The 16,109-nt window shown below is 43.9% G+C and overlaps 1 protein-coding gene and 1 long non-coding RNA gene across 4 annotated transcripts in view; one reads left to right on the plus strand and one right to left on the minus strand.

The window, feature by feature from the left end:
• The first annotated feature begins 12 nt into the window (after nucleotides 1-12).
• On the plus strand, nucleotides 13-15,388 carry LOC310759514. Of its 3 annotated transcripts, none has more exons than XR_014546362.1 (3): nucleotides 13-89; nucleotides 12,916-13,177; nucleotides 14,955-15,388. It is a non-coding gene; the product is annotated as an uncharacterized lncRNA (long non-coding RNA). The 3 variants fall into 3 exon arrangements; XR_014546363.1 differs by lacking the exon at nucleotides 13-89 and adding an exon at nucleotides 622-699; XR_014546364.1 differs by lacking the exon at nucleotides 13-89 and adding an exon at nucleotides 622-651.
• The window catches only part of CPB2 (carboxypeptidase B2), a 131,060-nt gene continuing 125,488 nt past the window's right edge, over nucleotides 10,538-16,109 (minus strand). Inside the window, exon 10 of the mRNA XM_083606653.1 lies at nucleotides 10,538-10,596. Coding sequence (XP_083462779.1) covers nucleotides 10,553-10,596 — 44 coding nt within the window. The 3' untranslated portion in view covers nucleotides 10,538-10,552. The remainder of the gene's footprint in view (nucleotides 10,597-16,109) is intronic.

Consider the following 16,109-nt stretch of genomic DNA (forward strand, 5'->3'; position numbering starts at 1 on the left):
CATTCCATTCTACAAAGGGCTACAAGGGGAGGGATCAATACGATTGACAGACGAACCATCCTATGCTGAGGAATCGTTTGCCACTACATGTAAGAGATGGCACAGCTGGGGTTCATTAGCAGTCAAGAGATTTGATGGGGCCACCGGCTCAAACTCGGACAACCTGTAAGTGGTTTCCAGCTGTGATGCTTTAAGAATATGGAAGAAGGGTATAATTAGGTAAATAATAATAATAATAATAATAAAATAACTAAAATGGTGTTGGATTGGAAATAAGTGGTATTGGCAACAAAGTTAATAAGAATATGCAAAAATGAATTGATAATGTATGAAAATACTGAGTTATAAAATGTTAAGTTATAGAGATAAGATAAATGAAAGAGGGTAAGGATTTGCTGATTTGATTATTTAAATGGGGATACAAGAAGGGGAGGTGTGAGGAAGTCAAAGAAACAAGCAAATGAGTTTTATGTTATGAAAAATAATTGTTTTTAATTTTTCTTGTTGTTTCTGTATGTTTTATCTATCTTTCTATTTTTTATTTTTTCTCTTTTATTATTATGTGTTTTTGTATATTTGTCTTTGTAAAATCTTAATAAATATTTCTTAAAAAAAAACAAACAAACTCGGACAACCTGTGGTACAGAGAAGGCAAGGTACAGAGAATGTGCTTGTGTACCAACACCCCCCAGGGACTGGGTAAGTGAAGCCAACAGCCAGTACAATATGTAGGAGCAACAAACCATGGCAGAGGGAAGCATGTTTCTCACAACAAGTCACAGCCTGCCGTAGTAAACACAACTACCACTGGCCTTTAACAAAATAAATAAATTGCCAACTGGTGTAGATAACTGAACTTACAGTTGGAAAAACTGGACGTTTTGGCAGGTTTGTCCAACCCTACTGGTGAAGGTGCGGCAGAGCTCGATTCTTCCTTTGTGTCTGCTACAGAAATGCAGTGGTTTACTGCAGGAGGGACAGAATTCTGTATCCCTCCTCTTCCAACCATCCCCCCTCCCAGGGTAGTAGCTTTTGTGGGTTCATCTACGAGGCTGGATGATGACATAGTTTTAAATATCACTTCTGAAAAACTTTAGTCTGGTTTCCTTCTCATGAGTTTATTCTTTAAGTATTTAAATAAACTTGCATTTATTCCAACAAATTTGCCAGACTGAAAGCTCATTGAATACCGTATTTTTTGCTCTATAAGACTCACTTTTTCCCTCCTAAAAAGTAAGGGGAAATGTGTGTGTGTCTTATGGAGCGAATGCAGGCTGCGCAGCTATCCCAGGAGCCAGAACAGCAAGAGGGATTGCTGCTTTCACTGCGCAGCGATTCCTCTTGCTGTTCTGGCTTCTGAGATTCAGGATATTTTTTTTCTTGTTTTCCTCCTCCAAAAACTAGGTGCGTCTTGTGGTCTGGTGCGTCTTATAGAGCGAAAAATACAGTACTTCTTTCCAGAGGGACGGCAGCCAACACAATAGCAGCTACAGAGAACCTTCGGCTCCAAAGTCCCCTTACTCATATGCCTTAACCCTACGTAACATTTGAACAAGGCTAATTGAATTTATTTATACCCAGCCTCTCCCACACCCTGAGATCTATCTTCCTTCTTCATTTCAGTCTGGGAATGAATCATGCATGACAGGAGAGAGAGTGAGAGTGAGAGAGAGAGTAAATAAATGCACAGCCAAGTTTAGTAGTACAAATATTATGTTTCACATGCAGTAAGGGGACTCAGGACTGTAGAGGGTGTGTATGAGCCAGATACTCAAACTACATGTTACTTTAAATGCATTTTAAAACCCCTTTTTCCAAATCCGTCAGAGCGGTCCTAATCCAAACACACAACTTTCCCTGCTGAAAATTAACACACACACATGGGCGTAGCCGGGGGGCAGCCCCAATAAATAAAAATCAATAAAATGCATAGCTAACTGAGATTCTGCCCCCCAAAAAATGTCTGCACGCCCTCCAGCAAAAATCCTGGCTACACACACACATACAGTTTGCTGTTACAGTGGTACCTCGGGTTACATACGTTTCAGGTTACAATACGCTTCAGGTTACAGAATCCGCTAACCCAGAAATAGTGCTTCAGGTTTAGAACTTTGCTTCAGGATGAGAACAGAAATTGTGCTCTGGCGGCACAGCAGTAGCAGGAGGCCCCATTAGCTAACGTGGTGCTTCAGGTTAAGAACAGTTTCAGGTTAAGAACGGACCTCCGGAACGAATTAAGTATCTAACCCGAGGTACCACTGTATTAGCATCTTTCGGAGCAAATAAGTGGGTAGCATGATTTTCAGCTGGAGACCAGCCTGATGCAAAAAGCTTAAACCCCTCCTCTGCCCTGCTTGATTTCACTGCATTTTGGGCAAGGTGTGGTGCGAGGCTGCTTTTAGTTGTGCAAAATCCCGAGCACAGAACTGAAAGACGTATTTATAGTAAATGGGTGGCTTGATCCTCCCTCCTGCTGCCTATTCCATGAATCTGATCTATCAAGGCCAGGAGCATCTGATCTTAGGATGGACATCAGCATAGGAATGCAGGTTGTAAACCCAACCCATCAGCAAGCACAACCCTTGTGCCAGATATGTGCAGTTTTGTTAATTCTGGCACAAGTGCAAAGTTTGCTGCTGCTGTCATTTTTAGGTTTATTAGTGGTTAGGTCTTAAAGAGGTGCTCCTCTCAGCTCCACTGTGTATAACAAACATGGCCTGGGTTCTACACACAGCTTTCCCTCGTTCATATCTGTGAAAGAGCAACCAGGTCACATTAATTGATAGCACACCCTTCAACATCCTCAGCTGAAAATAGGGACATTTCTCACTCCCCTGCAACTGACCCTTCTCAACCCTCCATTTTTGTCTTTCAGGTTACAGTGGCTACAACGCCTATATATTTACTTACCGTATTTTTCGCCCTATAGGGCACACTGGCTCATAGGACGCACCTCCTTTTTTGGGGGGGGAAATGAATAAAAAAAAATTATTTCCCACCCCAGCCCCCAGAATAGGCTGCTATCCGCAAGCCTTGTGAGCCCGGCAGCAACTCCCGCCGGGCTCGCTCTCCAGGCTTCAGCGAAAGCCTGCATTCGCCCCATAGGACGCACACACCTTTCCCCTTCATTTTTGGAGGGGAAAAAGTGCGTCCTATAGGGCGAAAAATACGGTACTTAGGAGAAAGTGCAATTGAACTCCATTAGACTTCTGAGTAGACACGTATAGGATTGTACTGGTGGTGTATTTGGGTAGAAAATACCGTACTTTTCCGTGTATAAGACTAGGTTTTTTCCTTTTAAAATTAGCTTTAAAATTTGCCCTTGTCTTATACATGGGTAGTGCAGAGGGGGATTGGGTGACTGGTTGCAGCCGCAAGATTTTCAGCAGCGATAGTGCAGGTGATTGGTGGCTGTGTGAAAGGCTGTTTGCGATTGGCTGGCTCTGTGGCATAGCGCGGTCGATTGACAGCTGCAGGTGAGTGATTTTCGACAATCCACTCCCCCACCCAAAAAAAGCTCAAAAATTGTGGGTAATCCACTCCAAAAAAAAAGGTCAACATTCATCAACTCTTGGCCATCTCTCCCCTTTTTCTTAAATCGGAGTCCCCCAAAATAGGAGGCGTCTTATACATGGGGGCATCTTATAGACAGAAAACTACAATTATTTATTTTGACCTAATAATTGAAAGTGGTGAATGCTTGGCACAACCGTAAGTTCACATAGGCTCCAAGCATGATTTGCTTTGTCCATAGAAAACAGCTGAGTTGGTAGCCTAAAACAATATAAAGTCTTTATTGTCAGACTACAGTCTCCATTCAAGCTTAAAAATAGACTTTTCTGTTTTTATATAAAATACCTGCTTTGGGTCTTATGACCTTTATCAAGGACGAAGAAAAGATGTAGAAACATAAGAAATCTTATAAACATTGCATGCCACTACAATATATTTTTTTGCATATCACAGATATGACAATCCTCCAAACAAACACTGAGCTTGTTAATTATATCCCAGCATTGTAAAACAACCTGCTACTGTTCAGCCATGCAGTAAAACACTTAAGAGGAAGAACGAATTCCATTAGATGCTATCCCAAAAAACTATGAGGGCCTATCATTTAAATACAGTACTACAAAATGATATGCTTTATTCACTTTCCTGTTCTTCACCGTCGGTATCCCAGCTCCACTTCCCAAAGTACATGACCCCATTCAAAACCTACCAAAAATATCTGTAACAATTTTTTAAAAAATGGTTTCTGCACCGCAAACAAAATATGAATAAATAGGTTCAATTAACACTTGAGAAAGTAGAAATAAGACTCTTGCGGCACATTAAAGACTAACGACACAATCCTAACCATATCTACTTAGAAAAGTAGGTCCCATTGAATTAGGTGGGGCTTACTCGCAAGTAAGTAGGGTTAGGACTGCAGCTTAATAGATTTCTTACAGCAATGTATTAGCTTTTGTGGACTAGAGTCCATCAGATGCATGAAGTATGTTCTTAGTTGTCAGACTTATACATGCATATGTATTTGTGTACACAGAGAGAGCGATACAGAACAAATGTAAACAGTGATGCTAAAAGGCATTGAAAAGAAAGAGATGCAGCCTGTAACATTTGAGAAACTTAGCATGTTCCATTCAGTGTTTAGCTAAACTAGTGGTTGGGGGCTGAAGACAGCCCATAGTAAAGTAAAAATTACATTCAAAACATATTATTAAGTTTACAGATGACACCAATATAATGGGTTTAATAACAGGTGGAGACAAATCAATGTATAGAGGGGAGGTCCAAAAAATATCTACATGGTGCCTAGGGAACAACTTGCACCTTAATATCAGCAAGACAAAGGAGATGATGTTGGACTTTCAGAGGAAGAGAGGAGAACCAGCCCCGCTGTACATCGGGGAGGGCTATGTAGAGAGAGTCTCTTCCTTTAAATTCCTAGGAGTTTATCTCAGTGAAGACCTTACTTGGAAAAACAATACAACTCGGGTTGGGTTAAGAAAGCCCAACACAGACTCCATCTCCTCAGATTATTGCAAAAGAACGGTGTCAATCAACATTTGATGATCTCCTTCTACCGGTCCACAATAGAAAGTGTCCTTTCATACTGCATCACGGTGTGGTACGTTGACTTGACATCAACTGATAGGAAGTGCCTACAGAGGGTGGTGAATACAGCACAATGTATTATGGGCTGTCCCGTGAATCCGCTGGATGAAATAGCGGAAGAACGTTGCCTCAGGAGAGTGAGGAAAATTCCTCAGGGATGATTCACACTCTGGCCGGCACTTTCTTGATCTCCTGCCCTCAGAAGATATAGAAGCATGATTAGTTGCACCAACAGGGTAAAGAACAGCTTCTCTCCGTGGGCTGTTAGGCTGCTGAATGAAAAGATAACAACAGGGCAACTGACGTTTGGGTTTGGTGGGTGTGCGTCAGTAAACAAGGGGAATTAAGACTAAGAGAGCTGAGTGGGGGGTGCTCGTGTAATCTCACTGTATACAAGCTGTACAAGTGACAATAAAGTATTTCAGTTTCAATATCTCAACTGTACTGAGAATACACAGCTAATAACAGACCCTCCAAGTTGGTCTCTCCCCAGAGTATTTATTAAGTTTAGAAACGGGAAGGGCCAAGAACATAATCAAAGAAAGACTCAGGGACATTGAAGCCCAAAATGACTTCAATCAACTTCCGATAACTTATAAACTTCTATACAACCCCCAAAGGCCCCATCTAGCAAACTATCTCAAAGTTCTAGACAACGCTAAACACCGATGGGCATTTTCCAGGGCCCGCTTTAACGCTCTCCCTTCAGCTCTTCTAGAGGGAAGATACAATAAAATACCGATCGAACAAAGATTATGTCCCTGTAACAGCAATGAAATCGAAACCATTGGGCATGTCATCTTATACTGCCCATTATATCGAGACTCAAGAAAAGAGCTGATCGAACCGATTCTGAGGAAAATACCTCGTAGTACAGACGACACCTATATCAGACACCTCTTAGCTGACAAAGAGCCCGAAATTAACAGGTCCGTGGCAAAGTACTGTTACATTGCAACAAGAATAAGACGAGCGATGATATCAACAACGGAGTTCAAATTGTAAACATCGAAGGAACGATAATAAACAGTAGCGACACCTGAATTGAATTTTTAAAACTTTAAAAGTCGAAACCTGGTCATAAATATAAGCACCAATTCTGTGAATTGGCCATATTTCTACTGTTATTTGTAGCACAATACTACTTTTAATGTCATATTTTTATAAATTGCTTCCTGGTCACTGGCTGTATTAAAGATATTTGATTTGAGACCCTCCAAGTGTCCCTATTTTCCAGGGACAGTCCTGGATTTACAGAAGCTGCCTTGGTTTCTGATTTGATCCCAGAATGTCCTGCTTTGCCTTAGGATGTCCCTGTTTTCATCGGAGAAATGTTGGTGGTGTATGGAGTTACCTGACCCCCAAGCCATCTGAAGACAGCCCTGTATAGGGAAGTTTTTAAATGTTTCTTTTTTAATGTTTTTATATATGTTGGAAACAGCCCAGAGTGGCTGGGGCAACCTAGTGAAATGGGAGGGTATATATAGTAAAATGATGATGATGATGGAATAGGATGTTGCTATTTTTATTGGAGAAATGTTGGCGGGTATGTAAGAATTATTATAGAAAGGTTAAACTAGAAGATCAGGGCTAGGTTTCCTTACTCCCTCTTATACTCAATAGGAATCCATGTATATTAGCATCTTGGCAAAGCTCAACTTCCAGGACACAGCAAGAGAGACAGTCACTTAGCTGTTGGGACCTGGAAAATGTGTTGCACTGCTTTCTTTTCTCGGACCATAACAGCAGCCAGACCTATTTGTCGGATTATCCCTGGAATTGCTCTCGTGACACCTCCCACTCCCAAGTTATGGGCTCCCTCTGCCTAACTTAATCTTAGCTCTTGGTTTGTTCCTGCATATATTTTCTATTACTGTCTTAGTCCATGAAAGAATTGAGAAAAATTCATCCAGCTATCTTGGATAAAGGATTGTTATTGACATTTTTACTGGTTATTCTACCTAGTTTTATGATCATGCTTTATACAGCTCTGCTTACTTTTAGCAGAAGAACAGGATTAGTATGCCTCAATCTAGGGACGCAGGTGGCGTTGTGGGTTAAACCACAGAGCCTAGGACTTGCCGATCAGAAGGTCGGCAGTTCGAATCCCCGCGACGGGGTGAGCTCCCGTTGCTCGGTCCCTGCTCCTGCCAACCTAGCAGTTCGAAAGCATGTCAAAGTGCAAGTAGATAAGTAGGTACCGCTCCGGCGGGAAGGTAAACGGCGTTTCCGTGCGCTGCTCTGATTCGCCAGAAGCGACTTAGTCATGCCGGCCACATGACCTGGAAGCTGTACGCCGGCTCCCTCGGCCAATAAAGCGAGATGAGCGCCGCAACCCCAGAGTTGGCCACGACTGGACCTAATGGTCAGGGGTCCCTTTACCTTTACCTTTACACCCTCCGCTGCAGTTTTGTTTTCTAATAACCATAAGCTGCTCTGGAATTCAGTGGGGACTGAAGAGCAGGTTGCAAGTATTTATCATCATTAAGCAACCATCCAACACACAGCCTGCAGTGCGAAGCCGCTTCCGCCGCCACGCACCTTCATGCTGTTTTCGGGTGCATGCTGACAGCACAATGCAAAGGACTTTGTGAATGCCTCCTGAGCCCTAAAGCACCCCACTGACTTAACAGGTTCCATGCCAAAGCTTAAAGGGGTGTGCATAACTACGCAGAACACGAAGTTCCCAGAGATTCTGCTGCTTGTTCTAAAGCGAGTTGAACGGACTGTGCCTCCTACCTCGGGGCTGCCAGCTGGTCTGGAAAAATAAAAACAAGGAAACAAAACCTAGCCTGGCTTGCTCTTCTGCCAACTGATATGCAGGCCTTGGCAGGTTTTCCCCATGCCTCCTGGAGAATAACATTAGCCCCTCTCAGTCTTTCCAGTATACATAGATACATCTCTGACCTACTCTCTGCGGAAGGTTGCTCCCTGCAGCATGCAAGCATACAAACAAAGGGGTTTTGCACACACAACTGTCAATACATGAAGGCAAGTTTCCTCACTGTGTTGTGCACTGAGCATTCCATGCATAAAGTTGTATGCACTTGGGGTCCTTTACAGACTTTCCAAGGAATTTGTGTAGATGGCTGGGGCAACACCAGATTTTGGGGGGTGCGGGCGATTCTCCTGCACAGGGTGATGAGCCAAGGGGGTGAATAATAATAATAATAATAATAATAATAATAATACCTATATTTATATGGTACCTACCGAGAATATCCATGAAAAGCAACTGTACCAAAAGGAATTATTGTGAAAATAATAAATATTTAGGGGGTGCACCAAATGTTGCATGTGCTCTGGGCGCCATATTACCAAAGTTTGCCTCTGGCAGAGGGGCAGGTGGTGGGAGTGTTATGTAGTGAAGTACTCACCCTGGGCCAGCAGGGGGATACTGTAGATAGTTTTCACTCAGGTCCACATATGCAAATAAGGGATTGAAAGTGACGTTCAGTGATTGGATAGTTACAGAAAGTGGTTACAGTTGCATTGTAGGGGAGCTCTATATAAGCAGGCTGGCTGAACCCTTCAATTCAGTTCTATTCCGGCCTGTGAATAAACAAGAGCAGTTTGAAGAATTGCTGTGTCGTCTGATATGTTCACCCACAATTTAACAGGGAGCTTGCTGCCCATTCCCCATGCAGGTTTAGTATCCATGAATCCTGAATCAACAGCCACAAGCAGATTGTGTATTGGCAGCGAGATACAGAAGATAGCTCTCAGCGGCACCTCTGAGCCACCCTCACTACTTGAGTTGCATGAAAAACAGACCATCCATTAGGGTACACGAGAGCTTTTAGTCCAGTGCCAATAAGCAAATGGATCAGGACTATAATAGGGGACAAAGGGTTAAGGCTGCCTCCTTCCTATGGGGGGGGGTGTCTTTCTCTGACACCTACTGTTTCCTGTTGAAGAGCCATTCACACCAGTTGCTAATGGTGTGAATGGTACCTTCTTTGGCTCCAAGCCACCTAACTTTGCTTAAGATCAAGCCTGGTTATTTTTTGGGGGGGGGGGGTTCCCTCCCTTCTCTGGCTCCTTTTGGGGTTGCAAAACACTTAGTTTTTCCATTCACTTAATTCTGCAAGGCCTAGCAAGCCTGATATATGCAGTAGTTGCACTCTTACATCTCAGAGGGCTGTTTTTAATTATTATCTATTTTTTACTTGTTATTAAGGACAAGTAATTGTTATTAATTGACATTCAGCTTCTAATGCCACCTCTGGTGTTAATCTAGTGCTGTTGAATTTTGAGGTGACTGCCGGGGAAGAGAACGAATGGAGGCGGAGGGGCTAAGGAAAGACGATTGAAAAAAACCCACCTTTGACCTCGACTCATTAATTTGGGTCCCATTTAATTTCTGCATAATCGTGCTAGCACCTTACCACCTGTCACACACTAAAATATTAGTGTGCTATTTCCCCCCCCCCAGTACAAGTGAACTCATATTTCATTTATTTTGTTGGTCAAACTTTTAAACCTGTTTAATAATTGCATCCTCTCTTTGATTTCTGGCCTCCTGCCTTCTCTTTGCTTCGTTGCAAAATTCTCAGTCCTTTTTTTCGTTGTTACAGTACTTGCTCTCGTCTCATTTTCTTTTGCTATCCTTTCTATCACCAGCCTATTGCCCTTTTCCTCATGCCTTCTTCCACATTCTCTTTACCTTCTCAAACATTTCTATCCTTTCTTTTTCTCACCTTCTGCTTCCTTTGTACCTGCTGGTATTGCCTTTCTGTCTCCTCTTTTTACTCTCCTCGCTTTAATTCACCTTCTCTGCAGCTCTAATTTACCTCTCTGTGACTCTTGCCGCCTCCTAATGTCAACTTGCCTGAAATCAAAATCAACAGGATTTCTGGGGAGGTTTCACCATTCTCAGAACATAATATGGGTGGTAGCTGTTCTTTTTGCCCCTTTGATGGATGATGAAGTTTGAAGAAACTCCATAGCTTCTCACACACGGAAGCAACATATACCTGTAGTTCCGAAACAAAATGTTTCCCCCCTCTTTTAGTTTGCGAAGTCTTTTCATTTTACAATTCTTTTAAAAAAACAGCTAAATGTCTACACTTCCAAATCCACACTGAACTATTAAAGATGCCATCCTGTGCATAGTTACGTAAGGTAAAGGGACCCCTGAGCATTAGGTCCAGTCGTGACCAACTCTGGGGTTGCGGCGCTCATCTCGCTTTATTGGCCGAGGGAGCCGGCATACAGCTTCCGGGTCATGTGGCTAGCATGACTAAGCTGCTTCTGGCAAACCAGAGCAGCGCACGGAAACGCCGTTTACCTTCCCGCCGGAGTGGTACCTATTTATCTACTTGCACTTTGACGTGCTTTCAAACTGCTAGGTTGGCAGGAGCAGGGACCGAGCAACGGGAGCTCACCCCGTCGCGGGGATTCGAACCGCCGACCTTCTGATCGGCAAGTCCTAGGCTCTGTGGTTTAACCCACAGTGCCACCCGTGTCCCTTACCTAAGAGTAGGTCCCATTAAAATAAGTGTGCTTTTCTGAGCAGCCATTCATAGGATTTGCTTTGTAACGAAGGCTTCCCCTCACTGCAGAGCTGAATTTCCTCTACCTTTTCTGCATTTACCTGGAGGTAAAGCCCCCAAACTGAACATTGGCCAGTCTGCTCAGAGAATTAGGCTTCACCTGGCAATAGTATGACCTGGATTCATGTATTTTAAATGGTCATGGATGTGCCTAAGAAGTCTTACTCCCTGAATAAACCTCAGAGAAAACTTCACATGCAAGCTGTGCAGCAGTGGGAACCCAGTCCATGCTCTAGGGAAGCCAGTAAAGAAATATAGACTTAACACACCCCATCCAGTTTTTAAGGCAGGCTTGTTCATTAAGTCCAACTAGGATTACTTACTTACACACAAAAAAACACTGCCCCCTGCCCAGCCCTTCTGTTCCAAGTAAGAAGTGCACTGGATTTTTGAAGTGAATTTGAATTTTGGGTCAAATTCCCCCAGCATGCCATCTGAAACTGGCTTTAAATCTGATCGGTTATGACGGTTTTGCTGATTTGTTTTCCAAACCACTGATCATATTTTTCTGTTCTGCTACATTCTATATATTTAAGCACATCCCTCACACCCACAAACACCTTGATACTGTTTTTATAACTGAGCAAAGCACCCTAGGACTTTTGCTAAAACTGAAGGGTGGTGTTAAAATGTCTTAAATACTGTATTGGCCGGAATATAAGCCTCATATTATTCCCCCAAATTCTGACTAGGAATAGTTAAAGTGCAGCTTAAATTCTCGACCTTACAAAAATTGGCTTTTACGATATTGCTGCTGAAACAGACATATGGTAAAACGGAACGGGTGTGAGTGCCTGTGGAATTTTAAGGGAGTGGTTTATATTCGGGTATTGTCTTTTTTTCTTTTTCCGCCTTGAATTTCAAAGGTGAGGCTTATATTCGGGTGCGGCTTATATTGGGGCCAATACAGTAAATATGGGGCCAAAGCCAGCTCTCTCACCCGACCTTAGTCTCCCCACAACACCTATAATGGTGTGAAAATTAACAGCCCGCCTCACAGGGGTGTTGTGGAAAAAAAACGAAATAGTTTATAGAAGGGGAAGTTCTGTCAGGAGCAGCTTTCCCCGCTGTTGCGTTTGGGAAACCAGACAACTGGCCGCATTTTCCTTGCCATGACACCAGAAGCAGATGGACTCCAATTCTCCTCAACCTCAGTCAATATGGCCAAGGGAAAGGAATGATTGGAGTTGTAGTCCAACAATATATGGAGGGCTGGGCCACAGGTTATCCTTTCCTGTACTGGAGGCCAGAGATGCTGAAAGAGCAAACAGGACTGAGTAGGCAATAGGAGGAAAAATAAGGACCCAATGGTGCCAACTTGAATAAAATATGGGGTCTGCCCCCCCCCGGTAAGCCCCGCTTTGCATAATCGATCACATTACACAGTGCACATACGTCATTTGAATGGCAGTGCCCATTGTGATAGGAATTTTGAGGTCTTAGATATATGGTAATGTTCATAAGCGTACCGACCAAGCACGTACATAGATCAGCACAGGAAGACTGACCTGAAACCATTTTGATTCCCAAACTGACCAAATGTTTTCCCTTCAAAGGGGGAAGGGGAAGTCAGGGAGCCTTCCCATCCTCTCAGGAATTGAGTAATCAGCATTTTAACGGGTGAGAGACTATCAGGAAAGGCAATCAGATAATGGGTGACAGACTATCAGAAAAGGCAATCAGATAACCTGGCAAACAGGAAAAACAACATTCAAATTTCTGTTTTCGACCACCTTTTCTGTGATGTAGGTATGATGTATCTGGGGGGTGGCCTTAGGTTACAGGGTGGCAATTTCAAAAGTCTTTATAAGGCCTTGTGCGCCATTGTTCTGGGTTCCTCCTCCTTTCCTGCGTGTGAGGGGAGCACCCTGTTGCAACAGATCAATAAAGATCAAGCTTACTAGCTGCTTCGCTTCTCGATATTCTCTGGTTGGCCTCTGTTATTTTCTCCTACCAATAGGGAACCTACGTAAGGACTCTATATGGGCTCTTGGATACCCCGTAAGGGAAAAGGGCAATTTTTGTTTACGACACCATCACCTTTGGGGACCCCCCTCAGATGTTTTATTGGTGGGGGGGGGGAGAAGGTACCTCAGCCCCTAGGAGTTGGTTCCTATGCAAGGACTTAAAGGAGGAATGAGCGATAATGGAGTCACATAGAGGAACAAAGAACAGGCAATGCAAAAAAGCAACAAAGTTCAACAAGGGTAAGAGATTCTCGTTTTTTTTCTTTTGGCAGGTCTCTCGTGTCTTCATGACTGGCAGAAACATAACAGCTGCCGTTTCCCCCTCACCGCGGACACCGTTGATGCTGGGAAGAGCTTCAGCTGTTACATTCCTGCCCACCCTGCAGTTTTGAGAACCATAAAGCCAGGCTAGAAAGAAGCTGAGCCATCGGCAGGGTGTCTTCGCGTGAGGGAATACATGCGGATGAACAAGCCGGGTTGCCACTTTCTGCCTGGCTCTGCTCAAATGCCCCTTAACTTGGGGTAGCTGCATCTGTAAGTTTGGGTTTCGCTCAGTTTCTCATTTCCCCATTCTTAAGCTCAGTCCCCCAAATTTCTGCATTGGTTTTGGGTTTTCGTTATCTAAGAAGTCATCGTGGTGATGCTCCCGGTCCCTTCCAGCCCTACAATTCTTTGGAACTATGAAAATTCATCAGCATATTAGTGTTAACATGCATTTTTGCAAAGCATGCTCCCCCCCCATATTTATATTTTCCTGAATGCAATGCAATTTTTAATTTTGACAAATATGTGCATATTTACGCACATGTTACCACAGTATATGCACTGCTGTACACATTACTTGGGGGACATGGGTGGTGCTGTGGGTTAAACCACAGAGCCTAGGACTTGCCGATCAGAAGGTCGGCGGTTCGAATCCCCGCAACGGGGTGAGCTCCCGTTGCTCAGTCCCTGCTCCTGCCAACCTAGCAGTTTGAAAGCATGTCAAAGTGCAAGTAGATAAATAGGTACCGCTCCGGCAGGAAGGTAAACGGCGTTTCCATGCGCTGCTCTGGTTTGCCAGAAGCGGCTTAGTCATGCTGGCCACATGACCCGGAAGCTGTACGCCGGCTCTCTCGGCCAGTAAAGTGAGATGAGCGCCGCAACCCCAGAGTCGGTCACGACTGGACCTAATGGTCAGGGGTCCCCTTTACCTTTACCTTTACACATTACTTAGCTGGAGAACTGAACTGCACTGCTGCGAATTTCGAAGGACGGCTGTGTTTCCGTTTGCATATTGTTTTGGAAAGCGTGATCTGGGTCGATTTGCCTTGAAATGTGAACTGCATCAAATGTCTGCCCCACCCCTACCCCAAAGACACAAAGAAATGAATTTCATAATGCAGGTAAAAGCAAAAGGAGCAGGAGTGGAACACAAGGTGACAACTGCATAGGTGAGGGAGCTCTGCATAAAAGAGGCGCAGAGCAGGAAAAACCCTGCTCATTGTGGAGTTTCTGCAATTGCTGCTGTGTTAGAATTAGAGAAGCCAGACCTCGTGAAAGTCTCTTAAAAGCACAAGGATGCTGTCAACGTTGGGACTTGGAAACCCCTAAGCAGCAAAGAGGGGAGAGAGGTTACAGTATTTTTCGCTCCATAAGATGCACCTGACCATAAGACACCTAGTTTTTAGAGGAGGAAAACAAGAAAAAAAAATATTCTGAACAGTGGATGTTTGATTTTTGTGGTTCATGCTGTGGCCACAGACATGCTACATGATCTGATGGTGAATTTGGGTTGACCCAATGCAAAAATCCTGAGCAGCCATGTGGATCCGTGCTTTGTAACCACGTTTTTGCACCATTGCGGCCCCACGAAACAGTGGATGCGTGGGTTTTTCGGTGCCGGCTGTAGCCATGGACATGCTATGTGATCTGATGGTGAATTTGGGGTGACCCAATGCAAAAATCCTGAGGATCCATGTGCTTTTACCTCCCCCCTCCCAGGCAGCCTCCTTTATCGCTAGCCTCCCTTATCTCCCTCCGATTGCTTGCCGATCAGCTGCTCAGTGGCTTTGTTTCAACACCTCCTTCCCTCTTTCTTAAAAAAAAAAGGCACGATCTGCTTTTTGCCCCTGGGTAATTCGGCTCCAGGGACCACACATTTGCCCCATAAGACGCACAGACATTTCCCCTTACTTTTTAGGAGGAAAAAAGTGTGTCTTATGGAGTGAAAAATACGGTAATTTTACAAACAGGCCCGCTGGATCTACCACATAGTGAGGAAAGCAAGGGAAATCCTGATCCTAATTGGACCTTACCCTAACCTTTGCAGCTAGGTTCCCTGATCTGGGCAGCAGATAACAGCAAGAACGGACAGCAGCACCAGGCTTGATTTTACTTCTACCCTTTATCTGTGGCTGTAGCTCTGTCCCGAGAGCTCCAGAAATTATAGCTACTGAGAGCTCCCCTCAGCCCTCTCCTCCCCTTTGTTTCTTGTGCTACAGTAGTCTGCAGAGAGAACGAAAACAGTAGCCTGTAGGCTTGCAGCTTCACAATCATGCAGCTCACCCTAGGGACCCTTTACGAAAACGTAAGACAAGCCCGGCCAATGCTCCATCCCATCCAACTACTTGATCTCACAGTGGCCACCAGATGGTAGCCACTAGTAGCCACTGCTAGCCTTTGTCTAACTCCGTTTCAAAGCCATCACTTTCCCGGATGTAACTTGACAATGAAAGCATTACTAATCCCAAACTCTTTTCTGAAGTCTCTGGAACAATTGTTGTTAACTTGTGAAATACTTTTCAGTTGTGCAAATTAGCAGACTAATACCAAACAGACATCAACAGGTTGCTCCTCAGCGGAGTCTTCTTGACAAGGGTCCAGTTCGGATTTAATGCTAAGCCAAACTATGGCTTTAGTGTGAATAAAGTGAAAATCAGGACCGCTTCTCACCTCCCTCAGTCCCCTTGCTGCTGTGCTCCCTGAAGCTAAGCCACGGTTTGGCTTAGGGTTACGCACAAACCAGAGCTCACGGTTTGCCTCGTTCCTAGAAAACCACAAACTGTAACCAAGGTTTTCTCCTTGGCTTACCATTCATGGTTTTTCTGGAAGAGACAAATAACAAGCTCAGGTTTGCCCATAATGCTAAGCTAAACCATAGCTTACCTCTAGGTAGTGCCGTAGCAACAGGACCAGGGAAGGAGCAAAGCAGCAGTGATTTTTGCTCTGGCTTGCACACTTATTCACTGACTTACTCACACTCACTAAACCACTATTTGATAAATTAGGTTTAGGAATTAAATGTGCTGAACTTTTTTACTTTTAAAGAATAGATTACACTTTTATTTCACCTTTCTTCCATGGAGTAACTCAAGATGCACATATAAATTCTCCATACATCTCCCATCCAGGCACTCACCAGACCCTTTGAGAGGGTGTACGCAGGTTTGTCCTTGTGCACAAAACATATATTTTAGTCTGTCAA

Source organism: Podarcis filfolensis (genome assembly GCF_964270895.1).
Source record: "Podarcis filfolensis genome assembly, chromosome: 3".
Lineage (NCBI taxonomy): Eukaryota > Metazoa > Chordata > Lepidosauria > Squamata > Lacertidae > Podarcis > Podarcis filfolensis.